We start from the raw sequence: 25037 nt of genomic DNA on the forward strand, positions 1-25037 counted from the left end.
TTTCCCCACCAATCCCATTGCAGCAAATGCAGTCCTATCCCGTTACCATTTGTAAGGGGTAAACTATACATTCCAAGGACTCCCTTTTGTGATGATGTTGGTGGTCTTTTCCGCTTTTGTAAACAGGAAGTAAGACACATTTCAAGGCAGATTCTGAGCCTCAGATTGTGAGCACAGACCCTCTCATTGCGGTTTCTGAACTGAATGAAGCATTGAACAAATGTGAATATATATATATATAATCTCTGTCTTTCAGGGAGAACAAAAGTACTAATATAACCCGTTTTTATTTTTCTACTGACACTTCTGATTTGAGCATTGGTATTTTAGCTAATAAAATCCCTACTGATCCTTGTGACTTGATAGTAGTGTGTCTTCTTTTGCAACCGGAATGCTTTTCATGGCTTTCACTAGGAAATTCTGGTCTCGAAAAGACTGTCATCTTCTTAACTAGAGGTAAATCTATATATATATTTGTTGTTGTTCATTCGTTCAGTCGTCTCCGACTCTTCGTGACCTCATGGACCAGCCCACGCCAGAGCTCCCTGTCGGCCGTTACCACCCCCAGCTCCCTCAAGGTCAGTCCAGTCACTTCAAGGATGCCATCCATCCATCTTGCCCTTGGTCGGCCCCTCTTCCTTTTGCCTTCCACTTTCCCCAGCATAATTGTCTTCTCTAGGCTTTCCTGTCTCCCTATATATATATATATATATATAAATGTAATGTTCGTTTGTGGGATTAACACAACTCAAAAACCACTGGGCGAATTGACACCAAATTTGGACACTATACCTCCAACAGACCAATGAGTGACCATCATTCATACCCCACCCCATCCCAAAAAAAAACAGAAAGGACTTAAAAACCCAAAATGTCAAAATAACTAAATGACGATACAGAAAAAAAAGGGAAGGAAGAGGGAGGGAAGGAAGGGAAGAAAGAAAGAAGATAAGAGAAGGAAGGAAGAAAAGAGGTAGAGAAGGAAGAAAGAGAAAGGAAGGAAAAGAAAAAGGGAGGAGGAAGAAAAGATGTAGAGAAGGAAAGAAAAAAGGGAAGGGAGGAAAAAGGGAGCGAAGGAAGAAGAGAAAGAAAGGGAGGGAAGGAAAGAAAGAAAGAAGGAAGGATGGAAGCAAGCTAAGGAAAGGTAGAGAAGGAAGAAAGGAGAGAAAGAGGAAGGAAAAGGGGGAGGGAAGGAAGAAAGGTAGAGAAGGAAGGAGAAAAGGAAATAAAGTGAGAGGGAAGGAAGGAAAGAAAGAAAGAGAAGGAAGGATGTAACCAAAGAGCAAAGGGAAGGAAGGAAGAAACAGAGATGGAAGAAAGAAGAAGGGAAATAAGAAAGGAAAGAAAAAGAGGGAAGGAAGAAAAGAGGGAGGGAAGGATGGATGGAGAGAAAGAGGGAGGGAAGGTTGGTTACAGCAACGCGTGGCTGGTACAGCTAGTCTATATAAAAATGTTCTGTTAGTTTGTGGGATTAACATAACTCAAAAACCATTGGGTGAATTGACACCAAATTTGGAAACAAGACACCGATCACGCCAAGGAGTAACCATCACTCATAAAAACGCCGAAAAACACAGCAGAAGGGACTTAAAAAGCCAAAAAAGCAAAAAAAAATATGCTACAGCGCATGCGCAAAAACGACTCCCCCTGGGAAACACCCACAACGCACGAACATAATGTTTTGCCTTTATTTTCTTTGCTTTGTTACAGTGCTAGCAGATGGTTTTCTTGTACACGGAGCAGTGAATCCACCTAAGACTTTATTCTAAGCTTGACATCTGTTTAGGGAGGAAAGGATTCCACTCTGGTCGGGATGGAAATTGTTGTGAGGGCAGCGACATATAATTTGAGCCATTTTCTTTCCCTTTGTGAGAAAGTCTTCGAACACCATTCACAATCAGGACCGGCTCTACATACTTTGCATTTGGGTTGTTGTGGGAGTGGGTTTGTTTTTTTGCACAGAAAACAGTATTTGATTCCCACAAATATAATTTTTGGGTTACTGTGAGTTTTCCGGGCTGTATGGCCATGTTTCAGTAGCATTCCCTCCTGACGTTTCACCTGCATCTGTGGCAAGCATCCTCAGAGGTTTGTTCAGAGGTCTGTTGGAAATGAGGCAAGTGGAGCATGTGTATGTATGTATATATATGTGTGTGTGTGTATGTGTATATATATGTATGTATATATGTGTGTGTATATGTATGTATGTGTGTGTATGTGTATATATATGTATATATATATATGTGTGTGTGTGTATATTTATATATACAGTATGTATGTATATATGTGTGTGTGCATATGTATGTGTGTGTGTATGTATGTATGTATGTATGTGTGTGTGTGTGTGTGTGTATATATATGTTTGTGTGTGTTACTTGCAATTGATTACCTTGATTAGCATTGAGTCGCCTTGCAGCTGCAAAATAATTATTTTGGTGCAGAAATAAAGAGCGACACTCAGAAAACGGGAATTCCAGACAGGAAACCATCAGGACCAGCTAACACCTCCCAACAAAGGATTCCCCCCAGGCAGCAATCAGGCAGTCTTTCAAGCTGCAAGGCCATTAAATGCTAAATCATCAGTGCCGGCTAACACCTCCCAGCAAAGGATTCCCCCAGGCAGCAACAAGCCAGTCTTTGAAGCTGCAAGGTTATTAAATGCTAATCAAGGTGGCGAATTGCAACATTCCCACTTGCCTCCAGCAGACAAGAGTTCTTTCTCCCACCCTGGACACCATCCCTTGCAGCTGCAAAATAATTATTTTGGTGCAGAAATGAAGAGCGACACTCAGAAAACAGAGGAATTCCAGACAGGAAACCATCCAGGACAGCTAAGACCTCCCAACAAAGGATTCCCTCCCCAGGCAGCAACCAGCCAGTCTTTGAAGCTGCAAGGATATTAAATGCTAATCAAGGTGGCCAATTGCAACATTCACACTCGCTTCAAGCAAACAAGAGTTCTTTCTCCCACCCTGGACATCATCCCTTGCAGCTGCAAAATAATTATTTTGGTGCAGAAATAAAGAGCGACACTCAGAAAACAGGGGAACTCCAGACAGGAAACCATCAGGGCCAGCTAACACCTCCCAACAAAGGATTGCCCCCCCCCCCCCGGCAGCAACCAGGCAGTCTTTGAAGCTGCAAGGCCATTCAATACTAAATCATCAGTGCCGGCTAACACCTCCCAACAAAGGATTCCCCCCCAGGCAGCAACCAGCCAGTCTTTGAAGCTGCAAGGCCATTAAATGCTAATTAAGGTGGCCAATTCCAACATTCACACTTAAGCAGACAAGAGTTCTTTCTCCCACCCTGGACATTCTTCCACAGATATATAAACCTCACTTGCCTAGTTTCCAACAGACCACACAATCTCGGAGGATGCTTGCCATAGATGTGGGTGAAATGTCAGGAGAGAATGCTTTGGAACATGGCCAGACAGCCTGGAAAACTCACTTAGCAGAGTGTGGTTTCCCAAGTCATTGAGATGGATTATTTCATAGAATTCTCTCTAATGCCTGATCCTATGGCCGATAATTTCTGTGTATCCGCCATATACTCTTTCACCAGGGCACAATCTTTCCTTCCCAGTCCACGAGGCGTCCGTTCTGCTCCTCGGAGAGGTGGGAGAGCACACGCAGGATCCCAGCCACACTCTCCTCCACTTCCAGAGCAGCCTGCGAGGCAAACAAAGCACAGCCTGGCATTACAAAACAAGAAGGATCTGCTGCAAGGAGAGGGGATCTGCTACATACCTACCATCTACCGTATATTCCGGCATATAAGACGACTGGGCGTATAAGACGACCCCCAACTTTTCCAGTTAAAATATAGAGTTAAGACGACTCCCATGCATAAGACTACACCTGCGTATAAGACGACCCCTGACTTTTGAGAAGATTTTCTTGGGTTAAAAAGTAGTCTTATACGCCAGAATATACTGTATATCCATTCTGTCTCTCCTATCTGTCTGCCTAATATCTATTATCATATCTTCCTCCTATTTACTACATTTCTACTATCTATCTATATCTATTAATTCTTTCTCCTATCTATCTTTCTATCATCTCTCTCCCCTATTTACTCCATATCTACTATTGATATCTGTTAATTCTTTATCATCTATCTACTGTTCCCTATCTATGACATATCTATTATATTCATCTATCTATCTATCTATCTATCTATCTATCTATCTATCTATTATCATCTTCTCTCTCCCCTATTTACTACATATCCACTATTGATATCTCAATTCTTTCATCTTTCTTTCTTTCTTTCTTTCTTTCTTTCTTTCTATCATCTATCTATTGTTCTCTATTTACAACATATCTACTATATTCATATATCTATCTATCTATCTATCTATCTACTATCATCTTCTCTCTCCCTATTTACTATATATCTACTATATTCATCTATCTATCTATCTATTATCATCTCCCTATTTGCTATATATCTACTATATTCATTCATCTATCTATCTATCTATCTATCTATCTATCTATCTATCTACTATCATCTCTCTTCCCTATTTACTACATATCTACTATATATATATATATTCATTCATCTATCTATCTATCATCTATCATCATCTTCTTCTTCTCTCTCCCCTCTTTACTACATATCTACTATATATATATATTTATATATATATATATATATTCATCTATCTTTCTATTTCTCATCTATGTACTATCTTCTCTTTCCCCAATTTACTACATTACTACATTGATATATATTGATTCTTTCATCTATCTATCTATCTATCTATCATCTATCTACTATCTCCTCTCCCCCCTTATTTACTACATATCTACTATTGACATATCTACTATTGATATCTATTAATTCTTTCATGTACCTATCTTTGTATCTATCTATTATCTATCTACTGTTCCCTATTTACGACATATCTACTATATTCATCTCTATCTCTCTATCATCTATCTACTATCATCTCTCTCCTCTATTTACCACATATCTACTTATTATATATATATATATATATATATATTCATCTATCTTTCTATCATCTATCTCTATCTATCTCTATCTATCTATCATCTATCTACTATCTTATTTCTCCATATTCATCTATCTATCTATCTATCTATTTATCATCTATCTATCTATTATCTATCTATCCTATTTATGACATATCTACTATATTCATCTCTCTCTCTATCTATCTATCTATCTTCTATCTACTATCATCTCTCTCCTCTATTTACTACATATCTACTATATATATATATATTCATCTATCTATCTATCTATCATCTATCTATATCTATCTATCATCTATCTACTATCTTATCTCTCCATATCTATCTATCTATCTATCTATCATCTATCTATCTATTATCTATCTACTGTTTCCTATTTATGACATATCTACTATATTCATCTATCTATCTATCTATCTATCTTCTATCTACTATCATCTCTCTCCTCTATTTACTACATATCTACTATATATATATATATATATATCTACTATCATCTCTCTCCTCTATTTACTACATATCTAATATATATATATATATATATATATATATTCATCTATCTATCTATCTATCTATCTATCATCTATCTATATCTATCTATCTATCTATCATCTATCTACTATCTTATCTCTCCATATTTATCTATCTATCTATTTATCATCTATCTATCTATTATCTATCTACTGTTTCCTATTTATGACATATCTGCTATATTCATCTATCTATCTATCTATCTATCTTCTATCTACTATCATCTCTCTCCTCTATTTACTACATATCTACTATATATATATATATATATATATATCTACTATCATCTCTCTCCTCTATTTACTACATATCTACTATATATATATATATATATATATATATATATATATATATTCATCTATCTATCTATCTATCTATCTATCTATCATCTATCTCTATCTATCTATCTATATATCTATCTATCATCTATCTACTCTTATCTCTCCATATTTATCTATCTATCTATTTATCATTTATCTATCTATTATCTATCTACTGTTTCCTATTTATGACATATCTACTATATTCATCTATCTATCTATCTATCTTCTATCTACTATCATCTCTCTCCTCTATTTACTACATATCTAATATATATATATATATATATATATATATATATATATTCATCTATCTATCTATCTATCATCTATCTCTATCTATCTATCTATCTATCTATCTATCTATATATATCTATCATCTATCTACTATCTTATCTCTCCATATTTATCTATCTATTTATCATCTATTATCTATCTACTGTTTCCTATTTATGACATATCTACTATATTCATCTATCTATCTATCTATCTTCTATCTACTATCATCTCTCTCCTCTATTTACTACATATCTACTATATATATATATATATATTCATCTATCTATCATCTATCTCTATCTATCTATCTATCTATCTATATATCTATCTATCATCTATCTACTATCTTATCTCTCCATATTTATCTATCTATCTATTTATCATCTATCTATTATCTATCTACTGTTTCCTATTTATGACATATCTACTATATTCATCTATCTATCTATCTATCTATCTATCTATCTATCTACTATTATCTTCTCTCTACCCTATTTACTACATATCTACTATATATATATATATATATATATATTCATCTATCTATCATCTATTTATCTATCTATCATCTATCTACTATCTTCTCTCTCCCCTATTTACTACATATCTACTATTGATATCTATTAATTCTTTCATCTATCTATCTATCTATCTATCTATCTATCTATCATCTACCTATTGTTCCCTATTTACAATATATCTACTATATTCATCTATCTATCTATCTATCTATCTATCTATCTATCTATCATCTTCTTCTTCTCTCTCCCCTATTTACTACATATCTACTATATATATATATTCATCTATCTATCATCTATTTATCTATCATCTATCTACTATCTTCTCTCTCCCCTATTTACTACATATCTACTATTGATATCTATTAATTCTTTCATCTATCTATCTATCATCTACCTATTGTTCCCTATTTACAATATATCTACTATATTCATCTATCTATCTATCTATCTATCATCATCATCATCATCTTCTCTCTCCCCTATTTACTACATATCTACTATATATATATATATATATATATATATATATATTCATCTATCTATCTATCTACTATCTTCTCCCCCCTATTTACTACATATTTACTATGGATATCTATTAATTCTTTCTTCTATCTATCTATCTATCTATCTATCTATCTATTGTTCCCTATTTATGACATATCTACTATATCTATCTATCTATCTATCTATCTATCTATCTACTATCATCTTCTCTCTCCCCCATTTACTACATATAGGCTATATATATTCATTCATCTATCATCTATCAATCCATCATCCATCTATGTACTATCATCTTCACTCTCTATTTACTACATATCTATCTATCTATCTATTACAATCTTCTCTGTCCTTTATTTACTATCCACTATGTATATCTCTGCATTTCTTTTCATCTATCTGTCTATCCATATTGACAAAGGACCCACCCGCTGTTATTGGCCCTAATGGCAAAGGTATTTGTGGATCGTACCTTGTCTGTCCCCAGCTCCGTTTTCACCCACCCGGGATGGATTGCCACACACAGGATGCCCTTGTCCTTGTACTCCAGAGCCTGGCATTGCGTCAGCATGTTCAATGCCCTCTGGGGAGAGAAACAGAAGGGGATCAATGGACATGGATGTGGAAACCCTGGCATTCACCCCAAAGAGCCAAGGACAGAAGGGACAAAGAGCTTCATCTATGCTGATGATTGTGCCATCACTGCTCATGCAGGGAGCTTTGAGATGGTTGAACAGAAGCTCACCGAAGCTCTAGGTGCCCTTACTGCCTACTACAGGGAAAACAAGCTGATCCCTAATCCATCTAAAACACAGACATGTGCCTTTCACCTTAAGAACAGACAAGCATCCCGAATTCTGAGGATTATCTGGGAAGGAATCCCACTGGAGCATTGCAGCACACCCTGGACCGTGCTCTGACCTACAAGAAGCACTGCCTGAACATCAAGCAAAAAGTGGGTGCTAGAAACAATATCATGCGAAAGCTGACTGGCACAACCTGGGGATCACAACCAGACACAGTGAAGACATCTCCCCTTGCGCTATGCTACTCTGCTGCTGAGTATGCATGCCCAGAGTGGTACACACCTCACCACGCTAAAACAGTAGATGTGGCTCTTAATGAGACATGCCACATTGACCCTACCCCACTGGAGAAACTACACAGTTTAGCCGGTATTGCACCACCTGACATTCGTCGGGAAGTAGCAACCAATAGTGGCTCTTAATGAGACATACCGCATTATCATGGGATATCTGTGCCCTACACTACTGGAGAGACTACACTGTCTAGCCGGTATTGCTCCACCTGACATCCGCCGGGAAGTGGCAGCCAATAGTGAAAGGACCAAGGCAGAGACATCTCTAGCTCGTCCCCTGTTTGGGTATCAGCCAGCACGTCGACTTAAATCTAGAAATAGTTTTCTTAGATCTACAGAGACACTCGCTGGAACACCTCCAGCAAGCGAGAGTCCAAAAGTGGCAGGCCCAAACCCAGAGCCTCAATCAATGGCTGATACCCAATGAGAGACTCCCCCCTGGGCATCTACAGAGACACTCGCTGGAACACCTCAGCAAGCGAGAGTCCAAAAGTGGCAGGCTCAAACCCAGAACCTCAATCAATGGCTGATACCAGATGAGAGACTCTCTCGTGGGCACACAGAAGACTGGGCGACTTGGAAGGCGCTGAACAGACTGCGCTCTGGCACCACGAGATGCAGAGCCAACCTCAAGAAACGGGGCCACAAAGTGGAATCCTCGACATGCGAGTGCGGAGAAGAGCAAACCACTGACCACCTGCTGCAATGCCACCTGAGCCCTGCCACATGCACAATGGAGGACCTCCTTGCGGCAACACCAGAGGCACTCCAAGTGGCCAGATACTGGTCAAAGGACATTTAACCAACTACCAAGCTTGCAAACTCTGTTTTGTCTGTTTGTTAAAAATAAATACCCCAAAGAGCGCATTTCCTTCTTGCCAACTTACTTTGCTGCAGCGGTAAGCAATGACCGGGAAGGTGCCCATGTGCGGAGCATTTCCGATGGAGCTGCCGATGGTGGAGAAGTTAACGATGGTAGGTTTGCCGCAGCCCTGGCCCTTCCCGCAGGTCTTCTTTGCAGCCTCTATCAGCATCGGGAGAAAAGCCTGCGGAGAAACACAAGCAGGTCCTTGGCTTATCTGGATTGCCAAAACATTGGGAGAGATGGCCTGGGTGTCCCGTCACACCCAGATCCTATAAAATTAAAACTAAGATGGGCTCCTCTCTTTGTCTGGGGCAGTGTTTCTCAACCTTCCTAATGCCGCGACCCCTTAATACAGTTCCTTATGTTGTGGTGACCCCCAACCATAATATTATTTTCGTTGTTGCTTCATAACAGCAAATTTGCTACTATTACAAATAGTAATGTAAATATCCAATATAGAATCATTGAATCATAGAATCAAAGAGTTGGAAGAGACCTCATGGGCCATCCAGTCCAACCCCATTCTGCCAAGAAGCAGGAATATTGCATTCAAATCACCCCTGACAGATGGCCATCCAGCCTCTGCTTAAAAGCTTCCAAAGAAGGAGCCTCCACCACACTCGGGGGCAGAGAGTTCCACTGCTGAATGGCTCTCACAGTCAGGAAGCTCTTCCTCATGTTCAGATGGAATCTCCTCTCTTGTAGTTTGAAGCCATTGTTCTGCGTCCTAGTCTCCAAGGAAGCAGAAAACAAGCTTGCTCCCTCCTCCCTGTGGCTTCCTCTCACATATTTATACATGGCTATCATATCCCCTCTCAGCCTTCTCTTCTTCAGGCTAAACATGCCCAGCTCCTTAAGCCGTTCCTCATAGGGCTTGTTCTCCAGACCCTTGATCTGCTCCTCCTCCCTGTGGCTTCCTCTCACATATTTATGCATGGCTATCGTATCTCCTCTCAGCCTTCTCTTATCCAGGCTAAACATGCCCAGTTCCCTAAGCCGCTCCTCATAGGGCTTGTTCTCCAGACCCTTGATCATTTTAGTCGCCCTCCTCTGGACACATTCCAGCTTGTCAATATCTCTCTTGAATTGTGGTGCCCAGAATTGGACACAATATTCCAGATGTGGTCTAACCAAAGCGGAATAGAGCATGGGGAGCATGACTTCCTTAGATCTAGACACTAGGCTCCTCTTGATGCAGGCCAAAATCCCATTGGCTTTTTTTGCCACCACATCACATTCCTGGCTCATGTTTAACTTGCTGTCCACGAGGACTCCAAGGTCTTTTTCACACGTACTGCTCTCGAGCCAGGCATTGTCCCCCATTCTGTATCTTTGCATTTCGTTTTTCCTGCCAAAGTGGAGTATCTTGCATTTGTCACTGTTGAACTTCATTTTGTTCATCTGTCAAGATCGTTTTGAATCCTGCTCCTGTCCTCTGGAGTATTGGCTATTCCTTCCCAATTTGGTGTCGTCTGCAAACTTGATGATCATGCCTTCTAGCCCTTCATCTAAGTCATTAATGAAGATGCTGAACAGGACCGGGCCCAGGACGGAACCCTGCAGGATGTATTTTCATTCACTGGACCAAATTTGGCACAAATACCCAATATGCCCAAATTTGGATACTAGTGGGGTTGGGGGAGGGACTGGTTTTATCATTTGAGAGTGGTACTTGCTGGGATTTATAGTTCATCTTCAATCAAAGAGCATTCTGATCTCCACCAATGATGGAACTGAACCAATCTTGGCACATAGGACTCCCATGACCAACATAAAACACTAGCAGGGTTTGGTGGGCATGGATCTTGAGTTTGGGAGTTGTAGTTCACCTACATCTGTGGACTCAAACAATGATGGAGCAGGACCAAATTTGGCACAAATACGCAATATGCCCAAATGTGAACACTAGTGGAGTTTGGGGGAAATAGACCTTGGCATTTGGAGTTGTAGTTGCTGGGATTAATAGTTCACCTACAATCACAGAACATTCTGAACTCCACCAGCAATGGGATTGAAACAAACTTGGTACACAGAACTCCCATGACCCACAGAAAATACTGGAATAGTGGCCATTGACTTTGTGTTTTGGAGATGTAGTTCACCTACATCAAGGGAGCAGTGTGGGATTGATTATATCATTTGGGAGTTGTAGTTGCTGGGATTTATAGTTCATTTGAATTTAAAGAGAATATTGAACTCCACCAACGATGTAATTGAACCAGACTTGGCACACAGAATTCCCATGAACAACAAAAAATACTGGAAGGGTTTGGTGGGCATTGACCTTGAGTTTGGGAGTTGTAGTTTACCTACATCCAGAGACTCAAACAATGATGGATCTGAACCAAACTTGGCATGAATATTCATTATGGCCAAATGTGAACACTGGTGCATTTGGGGGGGGGGGGGGGGATAGACCTTGACATTTGGGAGTTGTAGTTGCTGGGATTTATAGTTCACCTACAATCAAAGAGCATTCTGAACCCCACCAACAATAGAATTGGACCTAACTTTCCACACGTAACCCAGATGACCAAGAGAAAATACTGTGTTTGCTGATGGTCTTTGGCGACCCCTCGGACACCCTCTCGCAACCCCCCCAGGGGTCCCGACCCCCAGGTTGAGAAACAGTGGTCTGGGCGAACCGCAGGGGTCTTTCTTTAGAAGCTCAAAAATTCTCAGCAACTGAGGCCACTTCAGCTTTGGAACATCAAAACAGAATATTTATTTCTCAAAGTCCTTGCAGACTTGGCACAGCTTGTCAAAGTTACAAACAAAACAGTCAATTGGTGAAACCATTGAGATGATCTTTCTTTCTTTTTCCTTCAGTTACTAAGGTAACTCTTCCCCAAATGGTAGAAAATATCCTGGGATCCTTTCACTCTAACCCTGAGCTGCTATGGTTAGAAAAAACAGATTTTTCCCCTATCTATAGCTCAAGGTTAGCTTTGGAGATTATAATTATAATATTTGAGAAATAAATATTCTGTTTTATAATTATAATTATTATTATATTAATTATTATATTATATTAATTATTACATAATATTATCTATTATTAATATATTATATTAATAACTTTATTAAGGGTGCATCTACACTGCCGAATGAATGTGGTACCACTTGAACCGCCATGGCTCAGTGCTAAGGAACCATGGAAATTGTAGTTTTGAAAGGCATGTTGTAATCTGCTTTGAACCATGAGGATAGACGGTAATAAATAAAATTATTATTATTGTTGTTGTTGTTATCATTATGATACTATGTAACAGAAGCAGGAACTTTTTTTTGCAGTTTCATAAACTTTTCCCATGTTTTTATGCTCAAACCAATTAGGAAATGATAACATTGATAACCCAGGAACAGAAAGAGTACTACCTTGGTGATCATCATGGGCCCGACGACGTTGGTGTGGTAGACGCTGAGCATGTCGTCTTGGGTCACGGATTCGAGGGTGCTGGGCGGCATGATGCCGGCATTATTGATCAATAGGGTCAGGCCCTTTCCGGCCAAGTAGGTCTCTGCTTCTTTGGCGGCAGCCTTGATGCTTGCTTCATCGGTGGATTCTGTAAAGGCACACGGGATTCGTTATGATCCAAAGACTCAATTTGCTCCGATGAAAAAGGTAAACGACTGCCAAAAGAATCATAAACTGAAAAGGGGACGTGGTAGCACAACGAGTTAAACCACTAGCTGCAGAAAAACTTGCTGACTGGAAGGTCAGCAGTTCAAAGCTGTGAGTCAGGGTGAGCTTCCAGCTGTCAGCCCTAGCTCCTGCCAACCTAGCAGTTCGAAAACATGTAATGTGAGTAGATCAATAGGTACTGCCTTGGTGGGAAGGCGAAAGGTACCCATTCCGCCATGCCGGCAAAACACAACCAGGAGGGTCCACACATGACAGGCTCCTCACAATGGAAAATGGAACAGGAGCACCTCCCCATGGCCAGAGTTGAGCATTGCCTCCAGACGCCAGAGATGGAAAGGGAAACCCTTGCCTTTGTTTGTGTATTGTATGTCATTGTTCACTCTACAAAAGGCATTGAATGTTTGCATTGAATGTGTATACTGTAATCCACTCCGAGTCCCCTCGGGGAGATAGAGCGGAATATAAATAAAGTATATTATTATTGTATTGTCGAAGGATTTCACGGCCTGAATCATTGGGTTGCTGTAAATCGTTCGGACTGGATGATCCTTGGGGGTCGAATTTGGGGAGTGGGGTGAGCTCCTGTCTGTCAGCACCAGCTTCTCATGTAGGGATATGAGAGAAGCCACCCACAGGATGGTAAAACATCTGGGACATCAAAATATCTGGGTTTTTTGGTGGTTCGAATCTAAGGAATGGGGTGAGCTCCTGCCTGTCAGCTCTAGCTTCTCATGTGGGGATATGAGAGAAGCCTCCCACAGAATGGTAAAACATCTAGGACATCGAAACATCTGGGCATTTGGGTGGTCCGAATCTGGGGAATGGGGTGAGCTCCCGTCTGTCAGCTCCAGCTTCTCATGTAGGGATATGAGAGAAGCCTCCCACAGAATGGTAAAACATCTAGGACATTGAAACATCTGGGCATTTGGGTAGTCCGAATCTGGGGAATGGGGTGAGCTCCCATCTGTCAGCTCCAGCTTCTCATGTAGGGATATGAGAGAAGCCTCCCACAGGATGGTAAAACATCTGGGGCATTTTGGTGGTTCGAATCTGGGGAATGGGGTGAACTCCCGTCTGTCAGCTCCAGCTTCTCATGTAGGGATATGAGAGAAGACTCCCACAGGATGGTAAAACGTCTGGGACATCAAAATATCTGGGTTTTTTGGTGGTTCGAATCTGGGGAATGGGGTGAGCTCCTGTCTGTCAGCTCCAGCTTCTCATGTAGGGATATGAGAGAAGCCTCCCACAGGATGGTATAATATCTGGGACATCAAAATATCTGGTATTTTGGTGGTTCGAATCTGGGGAGTGGGGTGGGCTCCTATCTGTCAGCTCCAGCTTCTCGTGTAGGGATATGAGAGAAGCCTTCCACAGGATGGTAAAACATCTAGGACATCGAAACATCTGGGCATTTGGGTGATTCGAATCTGGGGAATGGGGTGAGCTCCTGTCTGTCAGCTCCAGCTTCTCATGTGAGGATATGAGAGAAGCCTCCCACAGGATGGTAAAACATCTGGACGTCCCCTGTGCAACGTCCTTACAGACGGCCAATTCTCTCACACCAGAAGCGGCTTGCAGTTTCTCAAGTCACTTGTGACACACACACAAATCACTCTAAACTGCCAATGGCTTGATTCTAAGGAATCCTGAGAGTTGTAGTTTGATTGGGCACCAGTGCTCTTTTGCAGAGGGGGCGAAAAATCCTGTAAAATCGAAAGGGACTGTAGAATGGATTGTCAACTATAAAAGAAGGCTTTGTGGGTGGGTGTGTGTGTGCGATGAATGGGAGACCTCGAACTCACCTTCAAGCTTGACTTATTATAAGCAAAAGAGAAGAATACAACATCAGAAATGCGTAGGCTGAATCGAGCAACTGACATGCGTTGTCTTTTGTGTTTGAGGTTTGCGAAGGGAGGAGCATTGCGAAGGCACACCCGTGCATCTCAAAGAAGCAGGATTCGGTCCCTTTTGTGCACTTAATCTGCACTTTTCAAGCACTTCTACAAACGCTATTGTCAGTGACAAGGTACAGGCCTGGGCTTGGCTGCTGGCTTTCACCTCTCACAGTATTTCCTGGAGAAACATCAACGTTATGCAACCCAACAGTGATGTGACCCAAAGGTTGGCCTGGAAGCAGGGGCGGCTCATCCATTACGCGAAGTAAGCGGTCGCAGAACACTTTTTTTTGCTAGGGGTGCAGAAGTGCCTCTGTAAATGCCCCTCGACTGCCACTTGAGGAGCACCCCCTCAGCTCACAACAGCCCTAGCAGTCCAGGGGGAGCCTCGGCTTTCTTGCCTTGCTGACGGGCGATCCTCTTCCCAAAGGGGCCGGACCCTTGAGCCTCGCCTAGACCCTCTCGTTCCTGCTCCACCTGGCCACCGGGTGCGCAAGCAGAGCCGGTGCTCAATTGTTCTCCGCGTTCGATCCCTTCCCCATGGCTGCCTCCCTTTCCTGATCCCCCGGTGCTCCACCCACCTCCTCTCCTCTCCCCAATCTGCGGGTGGGCCAAGGGGCGGAGACACCGCGCCTGGCCCGCTTCAGGTCCGGAGGTGTGTCTGAAGACCCCAGCGTGCGCACCAAAAGTCGCCTTTTCTCCTGACTTTCTCTTCAGCCATTGGGACCAAGAGAGAGAGAGAGAGAGAGAGAGAGAGCCCCTCCGGCTGGAGGTATCTCCCACCTCCGCTCCCTCCTTTGCTTTTGCGCCTACCTTCAGGAAAGGTGGGCATCTCCACCTCTCTCTCTCTCTCTCTCTCGGTCCCAATGGCTGAGGAGAAAGTCAGGAGAAGAGGTGACTTTTGGTGCACACGCCAGGGTCTTCAGAAACCCTAAGAAACCCTGATTGAACTTGTTCTACTTTAGATGTGAAGCCTGTGATCCATACCGGAATTGCGTATAATAATCGGGCTGTTACCTTTGCTTGGAAGACCTTTGTTGCAGCTGGTATATACTGGCCGCCTTTGGTGTAAAAAAAAGTGAATTATTGCTTTACTATTGAGCCCGAGCACGGCAGGGAGCCCCGCCTTCACGTTGGTGTGAGCCGCAGCGGAGAGTTCCGCAGTTCCTGGGTCAAGTTTTGGGGACCAACAGATGGAGTGTGCCCCAGCAGCCAGCTCAAAGCCAGGAATGCCTGCAACTTTCCTTTTGCTTTCCCCTCTCCCTACTTTGTATCATTCCCCTAATAAAGGTACTTGAAACTTGCAACTTTTAATCTCTCCGCTTGATACTTTGTATCTTTCCCTGGCTCAGACTAAAACAACACTGAAATAAACCTTTTTCCGGGCTCCGGAGAGCCGTGAGCCCGCGGGAGGTGCCTCCGGGCGCCCCCCGGACCCCGAATCTACGTTCTCCCAGACCGCGGATACGGAAACCACCATTTTGGACCCCAACATCTGCGAAAACTCATAAAATGGCGGATCGCCGCCGTTCCAATTTTATATTTTTCTGCTACTAATCTTAAGCCTAACTGCTATCTCCCTTTTCTCATTTTGGACTCCTACACCCGAGAATAAATTGATTTTGTTTCAAGTATTTTATTTGACAGAAATCAGCTGTTTGCCAATTTGGCCGGTCTCTTCCAAGACAGCCCGTCTCTCCTCAGCGCTGCTTGCTCCTGCCTGGATCCAGCAACCGGGGACCCATTGTGGTCACCCATAGGAGACCCCAGGAAGGCAGCCAGACGTGGGCCCCAGACTCTGGCGCGAGAGACATAGTTTCCCAAAGGACAGATAATGGACACCGTCACCATTTCAACCCGGAAATCATCCTTGGACTCCTTTTTGCCCTCTCCTATTGACTTTCTGCTCCACACTTCAGACTGTTTATTATCCTTGGACACAAACCTCCTGATAAGGTCTGTCTTGGAGTGCAGGCGGCCTCCGTTTCCGCGCACCTTCATCAAGGGATCATGAAATTCCCGTTTTGCTTAAATAATAAAAATCAATTATTTTAATAAACTTTGCTTGGGGTGGGGATGGGATTGTTTTATGAAATGTATGTAATGAGATATCATATAGTGTATACTGTGTTCCCGTTTCCCGCCTTTCCCGCTGACCCTTGCCCCATAAGGATGTGACCTGGGGATTACTGTCTTGGGGAGAAACTCCTTTGTTCTCCCGAAACCCTTCCTGATTGCTTCACTTGCATGGACAATACTGTTGTTTCCCCCAACCCTGGCCCTCGGAGCAGACCAGCGAGGGGAGGGGGTCAGCAGAAACTCGGAAAGAAAAGATTGATTAAATCACCCAGGTATCATTGACCCCACCGAGGTCCGATATCGAAAAAGCTTTTTCACATTTCCCCCAAATCCCATCACAGACCAGGAAACTCATTGTTCCCCTATCTGGCACCCCGCCAGTAAGGACAAAGGCCTCACATTCCAGCTGGCGGATGCCCCTAGGCTCATCATTTCCTCAGTCATTGTCAAGCTTCCTCCCGCCTCCTAGCCGCCGATTGGTCCATCTTCAGAGGCGCTAGGAAGGCACTGATTGGCCTCCCAGAGGCGGCGGAGCCCGCTGATTGGTTCAGAGGCGGGGCGTGCCGCCAAGCCTCCTCCCAGCTGTTCCGTGGCCAGCCAATCAGCGCGCAGCCGGCCGGCAGAGGGCGGGCGGGAATTTTGAAACTGTTTTCCTTTGTCTGCACACTATAAGAATGCTTGGAAATTCTGTAAAATTATGCTTGTATGTGAATGATCACTACAATCGCATCCTTTTCAGCTGAATCGCAAAATAAACACCTCGGTCACTGAACTTCTTCCGCCTCCAGTGAGATTAATTTTAAATATTTTTATATTCTTTGGATTGGCTTCCGCTGGCCTCACCGAGGTTCAAGGACCCTTTTGAGCGGTCCTAAGGGATCTCTCCTGCTGGGAGACCCCCCAAAAGAGCTCGATATCACTATTGGATAGGGCATTTTGTACTGCCATTTTTTGGTGGCATCCCCAGGAACCTGAGGCTTGAAAGGTAACCCCTAGATATTTAAAACTGGAAATTTGTTCAATTGGGTTCTTTCCTATGTACCAGTTATGCCTGGCTCGCTTTTTTGAGAAGACCATGATTTTGGTTTTACTATAGTTTATCTTTAGCTGGTTTTTCTCACAGTATTGGTAGAATGCACTCAGCACTCAATAAATCAATTTCAATGTATATGTTGTGTTAACAGTTTATGCCTATGTTTTTGTGTTATATTGTATGTTTTTGTATTATTTTGCATATGTGGAAACTGCTCTGAGTCCCCAAGGGAAGATAGGGTGGGATATAAATAAAGTTTTATTATTATTATTATTATTATTATTATGCAAGGACATGCATCCCTCCTTCTGTCAACTCGCTGCCCAAGGAAACAAGTATCCAAACAAGCTTTCTGCGTGGGGAAAAGAAGCTCAAATGGGTGGAAAGGAAAAGTTTGTGCACATACCGAGCTGCAAGACCACCAGGTTGGGATGCTTGGAAGCCAGTTTTTTCAATTCCTAGAATCAGGATAAAAAAGAATTTGCATTATAAGAAGTGCATGTTCAAAGCTGCCTGGGTTACATACCAGGAATACTTGCCAAAGAAAGGAAAACACAATTCTAAAATTGTGTTTGGAGAGACAGAAAAGGAGAAAAGCCTTGCAAAACTACAACTGCATCCATTCCATACTGCAGAGGAATGCTTAAGAGTGTGTGTTCTTTGCTGGAGGGTAGTTTCTCAACCTGTGAGTCGGGACCCCGGCGGGGGGGGGGGGGGGTCGCAAAACTATCGGCCTGTTTACAATCTCCCCTTCTTGGGCAAAGTCCTGGAACGTGTGGTGGCCTCACAACTCCAGGCATTCTTGGTAGACATGGATTATCTGGATCCGGCACAGTCTGGCTTTAGGCCGGGACATGGTACCGAGACAGCCTTGGTCACCTTAGTGGATGATCTGCGCCGGGAGCTGGACAGGGGGAGTGTGTCCCTGTTGGTGCTGCTGGACCTCTCAGCGGCCTTCGATACCGTCGACCACGGTATCCTTCTGAGACGCCTCGCGGGAATGGGCCTTGGAGGGACTGTTTTACAGTGGCTCCGCTCATTCCTGGAAGGTCGGTCTCAGAAGGTGTTACTGGGAGACCCCTGTTCAACCCCACAACCTTTGTCTTGTGGGGTTCCTCAGGGTTCAATACTGTCTCCCATGTTGTTTAACATATACATGAAGCCGCTGGGTGAGATCATCCGGAGTTTCGGAGTGCGATGTTATCTGTAAGCAGATGATGTCCAACTCTGTCACTCCTTTCCACCTGCTACTAAGGAGGGTGTCGAGGTCCTGAACCAGTGCTTGGCCGCTGTAACGGTCTGGATGAGGGCGAACAAATTGAAACTGAATCCAGACAAGACAGAGGTACTCCTGGTCAGTCGCAAGGCCAAACAGGGCATAGGGTTACAGCCTGTGTTGGATTGGGTCGCACTCCCCCTGAAGACGCAGGTTCGCAGCTTGGGTGTGATCCTGGACTCACAGCTGAGCCTGGAACCTCAGGTTTCGGCAGTGACCAGGGGAGCATTCACACAGCTAAAACTCGTGTGCCAACTGCGCCCGTACCTTGGGAAGTCTGACTTGGCCACGGTAGTCCACACTCTGGTTACATCCCGCCTAGACTACTGCAACGCTCTCTACGTGGGGTTGCCTTTGAAGACGGCTCGGAAGCTCCAGCTAGTCCAACGCTCGGCAGCCATGATACTAACAGGAGCGGAGCGCAGGGAGCATACAACTCCTCTGCTGCACCAGCTCCACTGGCTACCAATTTGCTACCGGGCTCAATTCAAAGTGCTGGCGTTGGCCTATAAAGCCCTAAACGGTTCTGGCCCAACCTACCTATCCGAACGTATCTCTGCCTATCAGCCCGCCAGGACCCTCAGACCTTCTGGGGAGGCCCTGCTCTCGATCCCACCTGCTTCACAGGTGCGGCTGGCGGGGACAAGAGACAGGGCCTTTTCTGTGGTGCCCCCCCGGCTGTGGAACGCCCTCCCCATGGAGGTAAGATCAGCCCCCTCGCTAATGGTGTTTTGTAGAAGATTAAAAACCTGGATGTTTGAACGAGCATTCGGTTAAACAGTGCAACCAATGTGATGATTACAGGAATTGGAAAATCGGACGACGAACTGGATCATGATTTTAGTTATGAGATGTATGGTGTTGTTTATTGTTACATTAATATTGTATTTTATGCCTTTGTGGTTTTACGTTGTATATTGTTGTGGATTTTATCTTGTAAACCACGTTGAGTCGCCGGTCAGGCTGAGAAACGGCGGTATACAAGTATAAGAAAGAAAGAAATAAATAATGTCAGAGGGATCTCCAAAGACCATCAGAAAGCATAGTATTTTTTTGGGGGGGGGGGGGTCATGGGGGTTCTGTGTGGGAAGTTTGACCCAATTCTCTCGTTGGTGGGGTTCAGAATGCTCTTTGATTGCAAGTGAACTATAAATCCCAGCAACTGCAACTCCCAAATGTCAAGGTCTAATTTGCCATCATTTAGCAAAAGGAAACTCAGACTAAACTCAAATACAGATGTGTTCTGCTTCTGGTTTCTAGAGGCAATCTGACTTTGCTTCTGTTCCAAGTTAAGGCAAACATTCCTTTTTCTTCTTCTTACTTTTGGCCTGTTTTTCTCAATCCGGTATTGCATGCAGTGCTTTATTACTTTCCCAAAGGCTCTGAAAGTTACATATTTGGGGCTGAAGATAACACAATACACCAGTGGTTCTCAACCTTCCTCATGCCCCGACCCCTTAATACAGTTTTCATGTTGTGGTGACCCCTAACCATAACAGTTTTTAACCACAACACAGTTTTTAACCATAACCATAACATTATTTTTGTTGCCACTTCAGAACTGTAATTTTGCTACTGTTACGAATCGTAATGCAAATATCTTATTTGCTAGATGTATTTTCATTCACTGGACCAAATTTGGCACTAATACCTGATGGACCCAAATTTGAATACTGGTGGGGTTGGGGGAGGTTGATGTTGTTATTTGGGAGCTGTAGTTGCTGGGATTTATAGTTCACCTACAATCCAGGAGCATTTTGAACTCTACCAAGGATGGAATTGAACTTGGCACACAGACCTTCCATGACCAACAGAAAATACTGGAGCGGTTTGGTGGACATTTACCTTGAGTTTTGAAGTTGTAGTTCACCGACATCCAGAGAGCACTGTGGACTCAAACAATGATAGACCTGGACCTAACTTGGCACAAATGCTCAATATGCCCAAATGTAAACACTGGAGGAGTTTGGGTGAAATAGACCTTACCATCTGGGAGTTATGGTTGCTGGGATGTATAGTTCACCTAGAATCAAAGAGCATCTTGAACCCAACCAACAATAAAAATGGGCCAAACTTCCCACACAGAATCCATTATCAACAGAAAATACTGTGTTTCTGATGGTCTTTGGTGACCCCTCTGACAGTCTCTCGCGACCCCCCCCAGGGGTCCCGACCCCCAGGTTGAGAAACACTGCAATACACCATTCTAGCTTTTCAATTAATTTCAACCAAGTCAACCTAGTTTGCGGCATCCACAGAAACAAAGTTTCTGAAGGATAACAACTCCTTTCCAAGTAAGGACTGCACAATTAAACAGGAAATAGCACTTTCAAACCAGGAACAGGACATTTTTCAAATGTTGTTACATAGTATTATTTAGGGATTCAGCGTCCTCAGGGGCGGTTCGTCCATTACGCGAAGTAAGCGGTCGCAGAACACTTTTTTTTGCCAGGGGCGCAGAGGCGCCTCTGTAAATGCCCCTCGACTGCCACTTGAGGAGCGCCCCCTCAGCTCACAACAGCCCTAGCAGTCCGGGGGGAGCCTCGGCTTTCTTGCCTCGCTGCCGGGCAATCCTCTTCCCAAAGGGGCCGGACCCTTGAGCCTTGCTTAGCCCCTCTCGTTCCTGCTCCATCCAGCCACCTGGTGCGCGAGCAGAGCCGGCGCTCAATCGTTCTCCGCGTTCGATCCCTTCCCCATGACCGGCTCCCTTTCCCGATCCCCCGGCGCTCCACCCGCCTCCTCTCCTCTCCCCAATCCGCGGGTGGGCCAAGGGGCGGAGCCGCCGCGCCTGGCCCGCTTTGGGTTCAGAGGTGTGCCTGAAGACCCCAGCGTGCACACCTCTTCTCCTGACTTCCTCTTCAACCATTGGGACCAAGAGAGAGAGAGAGAGCCCCTCTAGCTGGAGGTATCTCCCACCTCCGCTCCCTCCTTTGTTTTTGTGCCTACCTTCGGGAAAGGTGGGCATCTCCACCTCTCTCTCTCTCTCCCTCTCTCTCTCTTTCTCTCTCTCGGTCCCAATGGCTGAGGAGAAAGTCAGGAGAAGAGGTGACTTTTGGTGCACACGCTGGGGTCTTCAGGCACGCTTCCGGACCCAAAGCGGGCCAGGCAAGGGAGCAAATCATAGAATCATAGAATCAAAGAGTTGGAAGAGACCTCATGGGCCATCCAGTCCAACCCCATTCTGCCAAGAAGCAGGAATATTGCATTCAAATCACCCCTGACAAATGGTCATCCAGCCTCTGCTTAAAAGCTTCCAAAGAAGGAGCCTCCACCACACTCTGAGGCAGAGAGTTCCATTGTTGAACGGCTCTCACAGTCAGGAAGTTCTTCCTCATGTTCAGATGGAATCTCCTCTCTTGTAGTTTGAAGCCATTGCTCCGCGTCCTAGTCTCCAGGGAAGCAGAAAACAAGCTTGCTCCCTCCTCCCTGTGACTTCCTCTCACATATTTATACATGGCTATCATATCTCCTCTCAGCCTTCTCTTCTTCAGGCTAAACATGCCCAGTTCCCTAAGCCGCTCCTCATACGGCTTGTTCTCCAGACCCTGGATCATTTTAGTCGCCCTCCTCTGGACACATTCCAGCTTGTCAATATCTCTCTTGAATTGTGGTGCCCAGAATTGGACACAATATTCCAGATGTGGTCTAACCAAAGCAGAATAGAGCATGGGGAGCATTACTTCCTTAGATCTAGACACTATGCTCCTATTGATGCGGCAAGTGTAGTTACTGGGATGTATAGTTCACCTACAATCAAAGAGCATTCTGAACTCTACCAATGATGGAATTGAACCAAATATGGCACACAGAACTCCCATGACGAACAGAAAATATATATCAATGATAAGTTGGGGGTGGGGGGGCACCAAAATACTGTTTGCTTATTGTTGAAAATTACCTAGGGCCGCCTCTGAGCATCCTCACTTTGCCTTCTGAACCCCAATATCCGCAGCCCTGTTGCATCTCCAAAGGAAATGCATCCCTACTTGGAAATCCTTGGTCCTCACCTGGGCTCCGCTTCCTTGAGGGTCCCGGCAAGTGGCAAAGAGCTTTTGGGGAGGTTTGGGTTGCCCCAAAATCTGCTTCACCAGTTCCAAACCAATGCCTCGGTTGGCTCCAGTCACCAAGACGCTGCAAAAGTTGCACCCCGACATTGCGGCCTGGGATGCGTCCTCCTCTTCGCTTGGCAACTCAGAACTTGAGACTGGTGGTTTTCTGCTTTGCTCAGAAGAAAAGCAAAAAGAGGAGGAGACAGAAATGGGAGTTCGTTTCAGAAAGCCGCGAGTGAGTCATGTTGGAAACATGCCCGGGGAAAATAAACAAACACGCAAATCCTGGCCTGAAGGAAGGGCTTGCGAGCCGAATACATTCAGCATATTGGCATTGCTCTGCTTGGCAAACTATTGTGTGCCTTCAAGTCCCTTGTGACCTATAGTAACCCTATTGCATGTCTTCTTGCACCGTTGTAGTATTCTGATTCTACATACAAAATAACCTTTGTAGCTTGTCTTCACCTGGTGAGTGCGTTCTTTAATCTGGAACTTCGGGCTTAAACGTAAACGCTCGCCAGGCACAGAACCTCCATATCCGCAGTCCTGCTCTAATTTTGACGTCACAAGGGAGTTGCAGTTCTTATTTAGGATTCTCAGCATATTATTTGAGAACACAGAAATGCCGGACCACACCAACAACCACCATGTCAGACTACACAGAGATGCCATTGAAATCCACAAGCATGTGGACAATTTCAACAGAAAGGAAGAGACCATGAAAATGAACAAAATCTGGCTACCAGTATTAAAAAACTCTAAAATTACAACAGCAAAACAGCAGAGAGGAAACAACCAGGCGCATCTTAACACCTCTCAACACGGGATTTTCCCAGGCTCAGCCAGGCCTTCAAATGCTAATGAAGGTGGTCAGCTGAAACATTCACACCTAGCTCCAGCAAAGAAGAGTCCTTTGTCCCACCCTGGTCATTCCACAGATATATAAACCCTTTTTCCTAGTTCCAACAGACCTCACTACCTCTGAGGATGCTTGCCATAGATGCAGGCGAAACGTCAGGAGAAATGCCTCTAGAACAGTGGTTCTCAACCTTCCTAACGCTGCGACCCCTTAATACAGTTCCTCATGTTGTAGTGACCCCCAACCCTAAAATTATTTTAGTTGCTACTTCATAACTGGAATTTTGCTACTGTTATGAATCGTCATGTCAATATCTGATAGGCAGGATGTATTTTCATTCTTTGGATCTTGGGAGTTGTAGTTGCTGGGATTTATAGTTCACCTATAATCAAAGAGCCTTCTGAACTCCACCAGAGATGGAATTGACCCAAACTTGGCACACAGAACGCCCATAACCAGCAAAAAATAGTGAAAGGGTTAGGTGAGCATTGGCCTTGAGCTTGGGAGTTGTAGTTCACCTATCTCCAGAAAGCACTGTGGACTCAAACAATGATGGATCTGGACCAAACTTGGCACGAATACTCAATATGCATAAATGTGAACACTGTTGGAGTTTGGGGAAAATAGACCTTGACATTTGGGAGTTGTAGTTGCTGAGATTTATAGTTCACCTACAATCAGAGAGCATTCTGAACCCCACCAACAATAGAAATGGGCCAGACTTCCCACACAGAGCTCCCATGACCAGCAGAAAATACTGTGTATCCTGATGGTCTTTGGCGACCCCTCCGACACCCCATCGTGACCCCCCCAGGGGTCCCGACCCCCAGGTTGAGAAACACTGCTCTAGAACATGGCCCTATAGCCCGAAAAAACCCACAAGAACCTACAGAAAAAAGTTTATTAACATCCTGCAGCCTTCGATGAATATTTCATTATGTCTCAACCAATTCAACCTGGTTTGTGGCAGCCACAAAAACGAAGTTTCTGGAGTAGAACGATGGCTTTCAAAGCAAGTACAGAACAATTAAACAGGAAATAACACTCTCAAACCAGGAGCATAATTTTGGTA

General features: G+C 43.9%; 1 protein-coding gene across 1 annotated transcript; it reads right to left on the reverse strand.

Annotated features, from left to right (window-relative positions):
• Positions 1–1674: 1674 nt before the first annotated feature.
• LOC132783287 (C-signal-like) lies at positions 1675–23399 on the reverse strand. The gene is made up of 6 exons (XM_060788414.2): positions 23065–23399; positions 18188–18239; positions 12507–12694; positions 9151–9309; positions 7637–7747; positions 1675–3674 (listed from the first exon to the last, which is right to left on the reverse strand). The coding sequence occupies exons 1-6, from the start codon at positions 23209–23211 to the stop codon at positions 3561–3563; spliced, it is 771 nt and encodes a 256-aa protein (XP_060644397.2). The 5' UTR covers positions 23212–23399; the 3' UTR covers positions 1675–3560.
• Positions 23400–25037: the final 1638 nt, after the last annotated feature.

This window comes from Anolis sagrei, chromosome 8, assembly GCF_037176765.1.
Source record: "Anolis sagrei isolate rAnoSag1 chromosome 8, rAnoSag1.mat, whole genome shotgun sequence".
Lineage (NCBI taxonomy): Eukaryota > Metazoa > Chordata > Lepidosauria > Squamata > Dactyloidae > Anolis > Anolis sagrei.